Source organism: Elephantulus edwardii, unplaced genomic scaffold (genome assembly GCF_000299155.1).
Source record: "Elephantulus edwardii isolate Elephantulus edwardi_28Jun2011 unplaced genomic scaffold, EleEdw1.0 scaffold00233, whole genome shotgun sequence".
Classification (NCBI taxonomy): domain Eukaryota; kingdom Metazoa; phylum Chordata; class Mammalia; order Macroscelidea; family Macroscelididae; genus Elephantulus; species Elephantulus edwardii.
The window spans coordinates 3,279,910-3,293,770 of NW_006399983.1; the positions used below are offsets into that span (position 1 = coordinate 3,279,910).

The 13,861-nt window shown below is 43.9% G+C and overlaps 1 protein-coding gene across 1 annotated transcript in view; it reads left to right on the forward strand.

Annotated features, from left to right (window-relative positions):
- Nucleotides 1-13,861, forward strand: part of LOC102847007 (protein shisa-6 homolog) — a 631,671-nt gene that overhangs the window by 136,818 nt on the left and 480,992 nt on the right. The window contains exon 6 of the mRNA XM_006898582.1: nt 9,953-10,113. Coding sequence (XP_006898644.1) covers nt 9,953-10,113 — 161 coding nt within the window. The remainder of the gene's footprint in view (nt 1-9,952; nt 10,114-13,861) is intronic.

Sequence of the window (13,861 nt, forward strand, 5' to 3'; positions counted from 1 at the left end):
TCTGTGTATACCATTTGTCATCTTTTTTTGCCTCCTGGACCATTCAAGATTTTGCCCATAGTGTCTCTCAGTATTGCAGCTGGGAGCTTGAATTTGTTTCTTAATTCTTTCATCTTGAGAAATGCTGAAAAAGTTCTTTCCTTTTTATTCTCTAACTCCAGCTCTTTGCACATTTTGTTATAATACTTTGTCTTGCCTTCAGAGGGGCCCTTTGAAATATACTATTCATCTCTTTTACATAGGCATCTCTTTGCTTTGTGGTATTAGGATCAGAGGAAGACTCATCAGCAACCTTCTTTTTTATGTGTGTGATAGACCTTGCTTGATGAAATGAGGAGGACTTGAAACACTTGTTGAAGAAAATCAAAGACTACAGCCTTCAATATGGATTACATCTCAACATTAAAAAAAGATCTTTACCACCGATACAATACACAACAACATCATGATAGATGGAGGAAAAATTGAAACTGCAAAAGATTTCATCTTGTTTGGATACACAATACCATTGGTACCAGAAGTCAAGAAATCAAAAGACGTATTGCACTGGGAAAGTCTACTGTCAAGGATCTCTCCAAAGTACAAAAGAGTAGTGATACCTGCTTAAAGACTAGAGTGCACCTGAGTCAAGCTCTGGTCTTTTCATTCACCTGCTGTGTATCTGAGAGTTGGACAGTGTGTAATGATGACAGAAGAAGGATCAATGTCTTTGAGTAGTGGTGTTGAAAAGAGTGCTGAGAGTCCCATGGACTGCCAAAAGAATAAACAGGAACGTCTTGGAGAAAGTGCAGCTAGAGTGCTTGAAGCTTTGTCTCACATACTTTGGACATGTTGTTAGGAGAAGCTAGTTCTGGGAAAAATACATTCGGGAAAGGTGGAGAGTCAGCAAAAGAGTATGACCCTCAATAGAAGGGATTGACACGGTATCTGTAGCAATGGGATCAAGTCTTTCAGAGATGATAAGGATGCCATAAGATGGTCATAGGGTTACTAGGAGTCAGTTGGAGGGCATTTAACAGCGGCAACAACAGCAGCATGTGGAGACCTGGGTTCAGTTCCCAGCCTGTGGATTTCAAAGCCACCACTCAGTGGAGCCTCTCCTGCTGTGATGCTGAACAAAGTCAAATCAGATGCAAGTGGAGCAACAGGATGAGGATGGATGAGGAAGAAAGCCTATGATCTATTTCTAAAAATCAGCAAATGAAAGCTGTACTGGTCTGTGGCCCCATCCGTGACCAGCCATGAGCATGGAGCAAAACTAGGCTGTGTTCTTTTGCGAAAGGGCTGCTTGGGAACTGACTGGATGGTTCCTTACAACCTCCTGGCAGTGGGGAAACAAGACTAATGAGTCTGCATTTTCCTCCCAGCACCTTGTCATGGGCCTGACTCTGCTTCCCTCACTGTCCCTCTTTCCTCTGTGTCCCTATCTCCCATCTTTGATTAGCTGAGTCCCTTTTTATATCTGAATATTTCTCTTTGACTCTCTCTGTATCTCATTCTCTCTTTCCAGCTGGTTATCTTCAGCACCGTCTCCAGCTCCATCTCTTTCCCTGACTCTTTGCTGACTCTCCTCTGTTTCTTCCTTACTCTCTCTGTCTCCTCCTTATTCTCTCCCTTTCTTCCCATCTGCTTGATTCTATCTCATTTTCTGTCTCTATTTCTCTTTTTCTCTCTGCATTCACTTCTGCTTTCTGCCTCCTTCTCTTGTGTCCCCGTCCACTCTTGTGCTTCTGTCCACTCTTACAAAACCCCTTTCACTTTTCCTCAGTGACCAATTTATTTTCTCCTCTGGTTAGAAAGTAGCTCAGACCTTAACCCATTTCCTCTGGCACATCCACATTAATTAGGTGAGAAGGGGACTGCATATTTCAGAATTAGAATAATGTGCATCCAGCCCCCTGGAGAGAGGGGAATGGAAGACAGAGGAACAGGAGCCTGAAGGGTAGTCACAGAGCTGGAGGAGGGGAATGCAGGTGAGGGGACTGAAGGTGGGTTGGCGGAAGGAATCCCTCTTCTGTGGGAATTAGGACTGCTTACCTTCCTGCCAGAGGGAGCTGGGATTGGATCCCTTTTGGAGCATGATGTTCAGGAGTTAAGGGACTCCAAAGGTGGATGGCGGGAGACATGGCCCCGATGACCACTGGGATTAGGGAGATCTGGTGGTTTATTGGTAAAGAGTAGCACTGTCAACGCAAAGGCACACAGAATCCATCAGCAGTTCCTCTGGAGAAAGATGAGCAGCTTAGTCCTGTGTAGGTGATTGCCTCTGAAAACCCTCTGGAAGGACATTATGAGTTGGTACACAACAACCTCCACTGTTGGGTTCTAGGCATGGCCGACTCCTTGTCCCAGAGAGCCTTAAGTGCACCTCCCTCCTCAGAACCACCTCCTAGTCCGGTCCTCCTCTTAGGCTGTGCTGCCCAGCTCCACCCAGCCCGCAGGCACCTTCTGAGAGAGCATTTCCATGGGGAAAGTCGTCCTCAGCATGTTTGCTACTTCCGTCTCTTGCCTGAGAAGTAAGAGCAGATGCTGAGGTAGTGGAGGTTCAGTGCTAGAATTCACACCTTCCTTGAGGGAGATGTGGTTTCAGTTCTGGAGAGGTATCCCTTCCATAGCCCCCTCCCATCTGTCAGTGGAGCCTGGCGTGTTGCTGTTGTACTGAACATGTTTTCAGTTTGTCTTCTAGATGAAGGCAGACTAGAGAGTAAGTCAGCGAAAATCCCTTAGGATGGAACGTTGTGATTTGAATCTGGCCATGGGACTAGTGCAGAATGGCTTAGTATCTTGTGCCTGAGTCGCTAGAGGTTTGACTCGTTGACTGCTAACAGCAACCACATGCCTCATGGAGCTTTAGCCCAGAGTTCAGAGGCACGAGGTTGCAGGCCAGGAGCAAGCACATGCTTGGTGTCCTGGTGTAACACTCTAGCAGGGAGCTTTCACCTCTCACTCCTCCCTGCAAACTACAGGGGTTTCAAACCTCCCTGCAAACCTACGGGGGTCTCAGGAAGCTGAGCTTGGAAAGGTCTTGATATCCTTGCAGATCTCTTTTCTGTTTGACTTTTTCTTGCCAGATGAGCCAAATCTATCATGGAATTACTATTTAATATGGGCCTTGTTAGACCCATTTAATGAGTGCTTCTCCTGTCCTGGGTAACAAGCCTAGACCGCAAAGTGTAGTCATGACTGAGGTGGGCAGGACCCCCTCTCTAGGGGGTCTTATTTTAGGGCCTCCTGCTGAACCATGTACCTGGAGGCAAACTGGACAGTATGCTCACTCATATTTGGGCAGTAAGTAGAGCACAGAGTTGAATTAAACCTCTACTTCACCTCCTGTTGGTGAATGTGTGCCTAAGCCACTCCACTTCAACACTGGAGATACTTTGGACCAGATAATCCTTTTTTGGAAGAGGAGCTCTAGGATGCTTAGCAACATCCCTCATGCTTGTCCGCTTGTTGCTGTTGTGTGCCATCGAATTGGTGCCGACCCATAGCTGCCCCTGCAGTGGGTTTTCAGAGGCAGTGAGTCTCACAGGAGGAGATTACCCATCTTTTTCCTGTGAAGGAGCTGGTGGACCCGCACCACTTTCCTTTGCAATGACAGCGCAATTCTTTACCACTCAGGCACCAGGATCACACAGTTTAACATGTTAAGGGACTGCCACAGAGATTTCCAGTGGAGATGCGCATCTTACGTTCTCATTAGCAGCATGTGAGGGTTCTAGTTTCTCTACGGATGGATGAAGCCGTCCTAGTCGATGTGTAAGAAGCCTTGGGGGGTGTCCTGATGAAGCACTCAGCTGATACACAGAAGGTCCATGTTTGGAGCCCACCATCTGCTCTGCAGGAGAAGGGGGTGGCATACTGGTTCTGTGAGGATTAACAGCCTAGAAGAAACCCTGTGGGGCAGTTTTATTCTGTCCCTTTGCTGTTAGTCAGAGTCAGCTTGACCACAGTGGTGGTTTATTTACTTATTTCAGTGGGTGTGACGTGGTATTTCACTGTGTCTTTGATTTACATTTCCTTGATGACTAATGATGCCAAGCGCTTTGTCATGTGTTTGTTATGAGTAGATCTTCTTTGGAGAACTATCTATTCAAACCCTTTTTTTAAAAAGGTTGTTATTATTCTTTTTTTAAAATAATTGAGGCTTTTAAAAAATTCTTGAGCTGTGAGTGTTTTGGGTACAAGTCCCTTATTAAATGTGGAATTATATCATTTCTCATTCTATGGGATGTCTTTTCATTTATTTGATGTTGGCCTTTGAAGCACAGCATTTTGAAAATTATTTTATCCATTTATCTTTCCTTGTTGTTTGTGATTTTGATGTCTTATCTAAGAAATCACTGCCGTAACTCAAGGGAGGTTTCTTCCAAGAGCTTTGTTATTTTAGCTCTGCTCTTGTTTGGAGTAATTTTTACATAAAGAGGTAGTTGGAGATCCACTTCTGTTCTTTTGGATGTGGCTTTTTCATTGTCTCAGCACCAGATGTTTCAAAGCCCATTTGTTCCCAACTAAATTGTCTTGGCACCCTTGTTAAAAATTAATTGACCATAAATGTAAGGGTTTATTTCTAGATTCTCAGTTTTATTCTATACCTTACTTTTTCTTACCATAAAGATCATCAGTGTCTTTGATATAGCCAGAGTTCTGGTAGAAGCAAGAAAACTTGCATAGATGTGTGTGGAGGGTTTCTCTCTCTCTCTCTCTCTCTGTGTGTATGTGTGTGTGTGCGCACGCGCGCGTACTGTGTGTGTGTAGGATTCCTTTCTCTCTCTCTCTCTCTCTCTGTAGGGTGTGTGTGTGTGTATACGGAAGTTTGGATGCTTTAGGGATTGTGTAGCCAACTCAAAGGTGGTACATCTCCATCTCTGGCGGTTTGAATCTACCATTGGGTTTGCAGGAGAAACATAGATAGTCCTCTCCTAGGCAGTTTACATTCTCAGAAACCCAGTAGAAAATCAGTCATGAGTTGGTCCCAACTCAACCTCAGCGAGATTCCCCCCCCCTAGTAAACACACACACACACACACACACACACACACACACACACACACACACACACGTCAGCACTGGCTCATAGTTGACCCTCCATCGGGTTTCCAGAGGCAGTTAATCTCACAGGAAGAGACCTACCATCTTCCATGGAGCATCTGTTAGATTTGAACCACGTGCCTTTAGGATTGCAGTGCCTTTTCTTACCGCTAGGCCATCAGACCTCCCTAAAAATATATTAGATATGTGTGTAGCCTAGTGGCAAGAAGCTTTGCTGAAATCCTGAAGGCATGCGGTTCAAATCCACCATCTGCCTGCAGGAGAAAGATGAGCAATCTTCTCCTGTGTAACTGCCTCCAAAAACCCATCAGAGGGTCAGCTATGGGTTGGTTCTGACTCTATGATACTCAACGCAGCAGCAGTACAACAACAACAACAACAACATGTGTATATAAAATAAAGGGAGCGCTGGTGGCTTAGTGGTAACAAATTGAGCTGCCAACAAAAAGATATGTGGTTTGGATTCACCAGCCAGTCTCCCGGAGAAAGATGGGCATCTTGCTCTCATGTGATTTATTGCCTTTGCAAACCCACTGGAAGGTCAGCTGTGAGGCAATTTCAACTTGAGGCTACTCACTAACAACAATATTTAAAACCTTTTATTTTGCTGAAGGAGGAAAAAGGTCCCATAGGAGTAAATGTCCCTTTCATAGGTTAACAAACCTACTCAAAGCTTTAAAGCCTAGTTAATGGTAGAACTGGGATTGGAACCCAGGTTCTTTGACTTTGTAGGGTCCCCAAGTGTTGGAGCTCAGTCATATTACCTGCCTTCCAAGCCTGCCCTGGCTTCCTTTACTAATTCACTGAGAGTGTGCACGGATGGTGATGTGTGCCCGCACTTCCTTCAGCAGGGCTGGGAAAGGAAAAAGTCAAGAGAGTAAAGCATTTGGAAAATCTGAAATTACTATATAAATGCCACTAAATGATGAGATTGCTGGCTTGATGCTCTTCTCCTTGGCGTAGCATCTCAAAGGCGGTGTAATGGAAGGAAACAAGTCACTCTCAGATGTGTTTTTAAACTGCTGTGCTCTGCTCTTTCTAAGGAGGCAGAGAGCTTGACTCTGGTGTTCCTTGGAACTGGACTGGGCACAGTATGGGGTCTCAGGATGGCCAGGGTGACTCAGACAGGCCTGAGGGGATGTAGGCTTACCATCCCATATGGGTGCCTCTCGAGCCAATTGGAAGGTCCATGTTCTGCTCCAACACGAGAGGTACTCCCAGAACAAGGCTGAGCTGTGAGATCCAGATGAGACCTGGATCTGGAATTGCCACCACCAGGCAGTGGTGATTTGTCCAGAGTTAATCTTTGACTTCTTAGAGCATCCCTGGCTCTGTGTTTAACATATTGTGATTGTTTGGTGGCATTGAGTCGAGTACGACTTACAGCGACTCTGTGAATGTTGTTGTTGTTGTTGTTATGTGCCATTGAGTCACGTGCGACTCATAGCCACCCTATGTACAATGGCCCTAAACCCTGCTCTATCCTGTGCCAATTGCACTGCCTCTGACACATCCATCCTGATTACCCCAGTCACTGGATCAGTCCACCTCATAGAGGGCCTTCCCCTCCTGCGCTGTTTCTCCACCCTCCCAAGCATGATGTCCCTCTCCAAGGACCGGTCTCTCCTTACTACATGTCCAAAGTATACAGCTCAAAGGCATCAATTCTCCTTCTATCCTCCCCAGTCATTGTCCAACTCTCTGATGAATAACAAGTGATTGCAAAGACCAGGGCCTGTATCAGGCATACCTTAGTATCCAGAGAGACACCGTTGCTCTTGAGTACTTTAGAGAGGTCCCTAACAGCAGACTTTCCCTTTGCAATACGTTTTTTTTATTTCCTGGCTGCTGGTGCCAAGAGTGTTGACCGTGGAGTCAAGCAAACTGAAGCTGTGAACAATCTCAATCTCTTTGCCATCCATCCTGATGCTACCAATTGGTCCAGTGGTGAGAATCTTTGTCTTCTTGACATTGAGCCTCAGTCCATACTGAAGGCTGCAGTCCTTGACACTCTACAGCAAGTGCATGAGGTCCTCCTCATTTTCAGCAAGCAGGGTTGTATCATCTACATAACGCAGATTGTTAATAGATCTTCCACCAATCCTGACGCCACTCTTCTCCTCATAGAGCCCAGCCTCTCGGATAATCTGCTCTGCATACAGGTTGAAAAGGTATGGAGATAGGACACATCCCTGGCGCACACCCTTCCCAATTTTGAACCATGCAGTGTTACCCTGCTCTGTTCTGATGACTTCCTCTTGGTTCCAAGTATAGGTTTCACATTAGCACGATTAAATGTTCTGGGATTCCTATTCTTCTCAGAGTCAGCCACAGTTTGTTACAATCCACACAGTCAAACACCTTTGCATAATCAATGAAACACAGATAGACCTTCTTCTGGTATTCCTTGCTTTCAGCTAAGATCCATCTAACATCAGCAATAATATCCCTAATACCATGACCCCTTCTAAACCCAGCCTGGACTTCTGGCAATTCTCTGCTGATGTGTTGTTTCAGTCGTTTTTGGATAATCTTCAGTAGAGTCTTGCTTGCATGTGAAATCAATGATATTGTTCTGTAGTTTCCACACTCAGTTGGGTATAGATCTCTTTCAGTCAGTTGGCCAAGTGGTTGTTCTCCAGATTTCTTGGTACAACTTGGTGAGCACATCTAGGGCAGCATCTGTTAGTTGAAATATGTCAATTGGTATACCATCTATTCCTGGGATCTTATTTTTTGCTGTTTCCTTCAAAGCAGCTTGAACTTCTTCCTTCATAACCATAGGCTCTTGCTCAAATGTTATTTCATTAATAGCTACCCTAAAAACCTGCTCTTTCCTATACCTTTCTCATCATCTCTGAGACATTAGAGGCCATGCTGAAGTCACAGTCTCAGTCTACCTCGATGGGGGTCTTCCTCTCCCTCACTGATCCTCTATTCTTCCAAGCATGATGTCCCTCTCCAAGTGGTTATCTTACATATTAAGTACACACAGAGGGTACCCTTTTCAACCAGTGAGAAGAACGTCCTTAAATTTGAGCTGCCTAATAAACCAGAGGCATGATGCAGATCGGTGTTTGCAAATTCATATTTATTGTGTCATTATTCACAATAATAAAGAGATGGAAACATCTCAAATGCTTGTCAACAAACACATGCATAGAGACACTGTGGTATACCCATATAACAGAATATTACATAGCACTGAAAAAAGTGAACTTGTAAAACTTTATACAGCATGGGTGAGTCTGGAAAACATTATACTGAATGGAATATCCCAGTTAAAAAAGGACAAATGTGACATAGGTTGGTTTGGTATGGCTACACAATGGAATATTATGCAACACTGAAAAATCAATGAACTTGTAAATCACTGTGCAAAATGGATCAGTCTGGAAGACATTATGCTGAGTGAAGAACAAATACTGTATAGGACGACTTTATAAAAATAAGATGGACATGGCAGAGGGGAGAGAAGGGATAGATAATGAACACTACACTGGTATGGGAGAAGGGAGGGACTCTGAAGAGAATGGATGATTAGAGATTGTAGGGCAATTGACAATCTGGAACATGACATACTATTACAAAGTCAGTTGGGGGAGGGAGAAGGGAAAAAAATGTACATGAATTAATGACTATAAACCCACCCTTTCTGTAAACTTTCACTACAACCACAATTATAAACCAATTATGAGTGCCTAGAGAGCAGAAATGAAGCATTGTTGTTTCTGTGGTAGACTTCTCACCTGGGAAGTATGAGACCCAGGCTCCTTCCCTGACAGGTGCACTTGTCTGACACTAAAGGGTAATGTGTTGTTAGGGTGACAAATAAGTGTAAAAGGAATTTCCAGACTAAGGCAGACTAGGAGGAAAGGTCTGGTACTCACTCTCCTTTTGAGAATCACTCAGTGAAAATCCTGCCATACTCTAAACAGGTCCCAGATTTGGTGCAGGACTATGTGGGCATTTTGTTCTGTTATGGTCACTATGAGTTGTGACTAGGTACCCTAGTGATTAAGGAGATGTGCTGCCAACCCAAAGGCAGGCAGTTCGAATCCACTAATTGTTTCAGGAGAAAGGTGGACAATCTCCTTCTGAAGAGAAAAAGTCTTTACTTCTGTATCAGCAGTTGCTGATGCACACTGAGTACTCAGAACATGTAAATGTGTTTGTTGGGCATAGGTATTAAATAAATGTTCATACTGAGTAACTGCCCTTTTCAGCTCTCTCTGGTGAGTCTCTGTGTGTCTCATTCCTGTCTGTATTTTTCTCTCCATATTTGTAGTTTTCTCCTTTAGCTTCCATTTGCATGACCTGTCCTCATTATCCATATGTTTGCATATTTATATTTTTTATCCATATGCCTTACATTTGCAGCTAAGTCACACCTTTCTTTAGAGACAAGATCTGTGCATTGTACCCATTTGTGTTACCAGTGTCTGGTACATGTTCCTCTGTGTAGGTTTTTGATGGGGGTCCTGATGTTAGTGAGCTAACATCTGATTTCCAAGCTTAAGGCCACGTATGCCAGTCCTTCCCTGAGTGCTGTTCTGCTGACCAGCTGCCTAGCTACCTGCCTGCCATGGCTGTGTGTTTGGGAGGTCAGTATTTTGAAAGCACTTCAAGGCCTGTTGATGTGAACGGACCTAAAGTGAGGAAAGAAATCGTATTTGGCAGCCTTTTGGTGCCCACAGTCCCAGACACGACCACCTCTCTCCCCTGTGTCCCCTCTGAGACAGCAGCAGATGAAGCTGTGACTATTGAGAACAGGATGCTGTGCCTCTGTCTCCTCCCTTCCCTCTGGAATCAGAGGACCCCTGAAAGTGAGCTGCTGCCCCCTTTGCAGCCATGTGCACCTGCTCTGTGACTCTGATTATCTGATCTCCTCCTTGTTTAGGGCTCTGGCTGACATCTTACGGCAACAAGGACCAATCCCCATAGCACACTGTGAAAGAGAAACTATCTCGGCTATCGATACCTCTCCCAAAGAGAACACGCCAGTCCGATCGTCCTCCAAAAACCACTACACACCCGTGCGTACGGCCAAGCAGACTCCGGGTAAGTGAGAGCTGGCTACTGCGCATCTTGGCTGAGGCTGCCGAGGGGTTCGAATGATGTATCTTTGCTGATGGGGCAGGTCGTGGCACACTGTGCAGTGAAACACTTCTTATTTGCAGACATGCTGATGATATAGGATCTGGGGCTGGACCCTGGGAGAGGTTCTAAGTGGGAGAGAGAGTAGTCAACCAGTGTGTGAAGTGGACGTGGGCTGATGATCTGACCCATCTGTGATAGTCGGTGTCATTCATTTCCCAACAAGAGATTGCTGCAACCACAACAGAGTGAACTTCTGACTGTTCCCCTCCTGTAGTGGGAAGTTAAACCAGTAACTAGCAAGCAGTAACAAATTGCTGCCAGTTCTGTTCAGATTCATGGCAGTTCCATGTCTTCAGAGTTGGAGTGTCAGATGCATGTATGTACATGTGTGTGTGTGTATTGCCTGTAAATTATTGCTATCTCAAGAAGCTCTTCCTGGAGATAGGAACTTTGTCTGTCTTTTAGGGTTGCCCTTCCTGTCTCCTCTGAATCCCCAGATATGTGATGAGGTGCCACAAGAATAATAGCGTATAGCTTCTATCTGTTTCCTTGATCATAATGTAAGTTTATGAAGTAATCTGGATAAAGCTTATTTTTCCTGTCTTACAGAGCAAGAGTGAATCTCAAAGAAGTTAAGTGACTTATACGATCATTAAAATGTTAATAAAAACGTTAGTAACAACAGTAACATGATTTAGAATTTAATGGGTTCTCACTCTGTGCCGTGTGTTTTCCTGAAAGTGTTATATGTATTTTCTTACTGGTTTTTCACAATAATCTTAAATGTACTAGCTCTGGTGGTGTAGTCTGTAGGGAGTTCCACTGTTAAGTCAAAGGCTGTGTGCCTCTATGACAGTTCAAATCCACCAGCACTTCCTCGGGAGAAATGTGGACGATCTCCTTCTGACTGGATGGTTAGCTTGTGTTGGTTCTGACTTGATGGCAATGAGTTGAGTTGTTAAGGTGAATGTCTGAACTGAATTGGAGACACAAATGCAGAGTATCAGTGTGAACAGTATATTTACAAGTCCAGCTTGGAAAGCCAGAAAGCCTGATACTGACTCCTGTCAAGCCCATATTACTTACAGTTATGGTCAGACATTTTTATGTCTGTCATCTCACAAATTTTCCAAAGGACAGGCTGTTCGATTTCAGTTAATCCTGCAATAAAGATACACAACCACTAGGTGTCAGCTTACTTATCTTGTAATGACTACGTAAAGGCATTCAGTTGTGTATGTCATAGTAAATTATGAGTAAAATAGTGAAGAATGGGAAATACTGAACGTTTAATTGTATTTATGTGGAACCTGTACATAGACTAAAGATCACGGGCATGCTACATGGTTTAAAATCGGGGGAAATGTGTGTCAGTGTTGTCCGTTCACAATAGCTATTCAGTCTGCATGCTAAGCAGATAATCCCAGAAACTGGACTACATGAAGAACAGTGTGGCGTTAGGATCGGAGGAAGACTGTAAGAGCCTGTGATAGGCAGATGATGCTATTTTGCTTGCAGAAAATAAAAACTTGAAGCCCCTACTAATGATGCTCAAAGACTGTAACTTTCAGCGTGGATTGTTTTTAGGAGCTGTCACATCACCTGTGACACACAGTGGTCCTGTGAACAACAGATCTTAACTCTGCCCTATCCTGTGCCATCCTCATAATCTCTGATACACTTGAGATCATTGTTGTAGTTATTATTCCAGTTCATCTCCTTGAGGATCTTCCCCTCCTTTGCTGACTGTCCGTCTTTCCTTGCATGGTGTATTTTTCTCTCCTAACAACATGTCCAAAGCACGTGAGATAAAGCGTTACTCTCCTTGTCTTTAAGGACCACCCTCCTTACACCATTTCCAAGACATTTGTTTATTCTTTTGACATTCCATAGAACATTGAGTACAACACCACATCTCCAAGGCATCAGTTCTTCTGTCATTTTTATTCACTGCCCAACTTGCAGATGCTTAACAAGTAATTGAAAAGACTGTGGCTTGGATCAGGCACACTTTAGTTTTAAACTGACATCACTGCTCTGCAGCACTTTGGGAAGGTCTGTAACAGCATATTTTCTCAATGCAACACAGCTCTTGATTTTCTTACTGATGGTACCAGGGATGTAAGCCTGCATAAGCCTGGAGGACATTACACGGAGTGAAATATCTCTGTCACAAAAGGACAAACACTGCATAATGTCACTGTTATAAAGCAGGAGTAACATGGGGGATTGAAGGGAGAACAGGAAAAGAATGGATCGATAACAAACAAATGGAACAAATGAGGAGAAGAACAATCTGAAAGGAATGTATGATTAGATGTCATATGTATGACATAGTCTGGAACAAGGGGTGCATTGCAAAGTGGAGTGGGAGAGAGTGGAGGGAGGGAGGGAGAAAAAATGTGGAACAAGGAATGAATTAAAAAAATATAACCTAATTGAAAGCACTGCTTTTATCAGTTTCATTTTTCATTCATTGTTTAACTTGCTTAAACCAGAAAGTACCAATCTGTCTTTAGGTCTTTAATCTTTTAAAAGAGAACCTTCTTTCTCAAAGATGTTGTTGTATGCTGTAAAGTTTCTGAATGACCGAGGAATACTGGCCCATAGGGATCCCTAGACGCTACTGTTTTCTGTAGCAGATCCTCAGTGCTTTTATCCCATGGAACCACTTTTGTGTTTGAACTGCTGACCTTTCATTTAGTAGCTCTAAGAGCTTAACCACTATGATACCAGGGCTTTTTTGATCAAAAATATACATACATAGCCCTTCCCACATTTGCATATCATTTAAGGGCAAATTCTTGATTTAAAAGGACACATAGGTGTCTGCATTTAAAATGATCTAAAGTACATTTTAAACCGTAACATCACAGTAAGTTTTAAAATATAACCAAAACCATCTAGACTCACGGTTCTCTACCTAGTTACACATTCGAATTACTCGAGGAGTTCTTAAAGTCCTTAAATCCCTGGCCACATCAGTGAATCAGAATTTCCAGGGTGCCAACATCAGAATATTTTAGAATGTGATTCTATCAGCCAGGATGAAGAAGGACTCGCCAAGGCGGATTCTTTAATTTTTATCATTGAGGAAGGTTGCGGAGAGGCTTCGCCCGTGGCTCTCAAGTGTGGCTGCACGGTGGAGTCACCCGGGCAGCTTTGCAGCGTAGCCAGGTCTTTGCCTCACACCCAGAAACTGTGGTTTACAGGCGGTCCCGAGTTACAAATGAGGTCAGTCTCTAACTGTGCCTGTAGCATTTGCAGGTGGGTTGGAACAGATGCATCCCGGTCTCCTTTAGCCTTATTTTAGCCCAGCGCAAGACTTGAAGTGGCACATACAGTAGGTGAAGGTGATGGTGATGAACAATTTGTTATGAGTAGGGTTTGGTACAAGTTTTCCATAAGTAAAATGAACTGTACAGAGGTAACTTGTGGTTGCTAGGATACTAAACACATTGCCACTGATTACTGTGACATGTTTTCCCATGGTGGACTGTGTTTGGTGGAGCTCCCCGATTAAAACAAGCTTGGAAGCAGGAGTGGCATCCACTTCCGAAATAGCTTGCCTCCGGAAACTCTATGAACTTGGAGCAACAATGAAAGTTATACAAATGTTGAGGTCTTTCGTTCATAGGGTCACTATGAGTCGTCTATGATTCAGCAACACTTAACAACAACAAGAGCAACAACAGCCAAAACAACAACA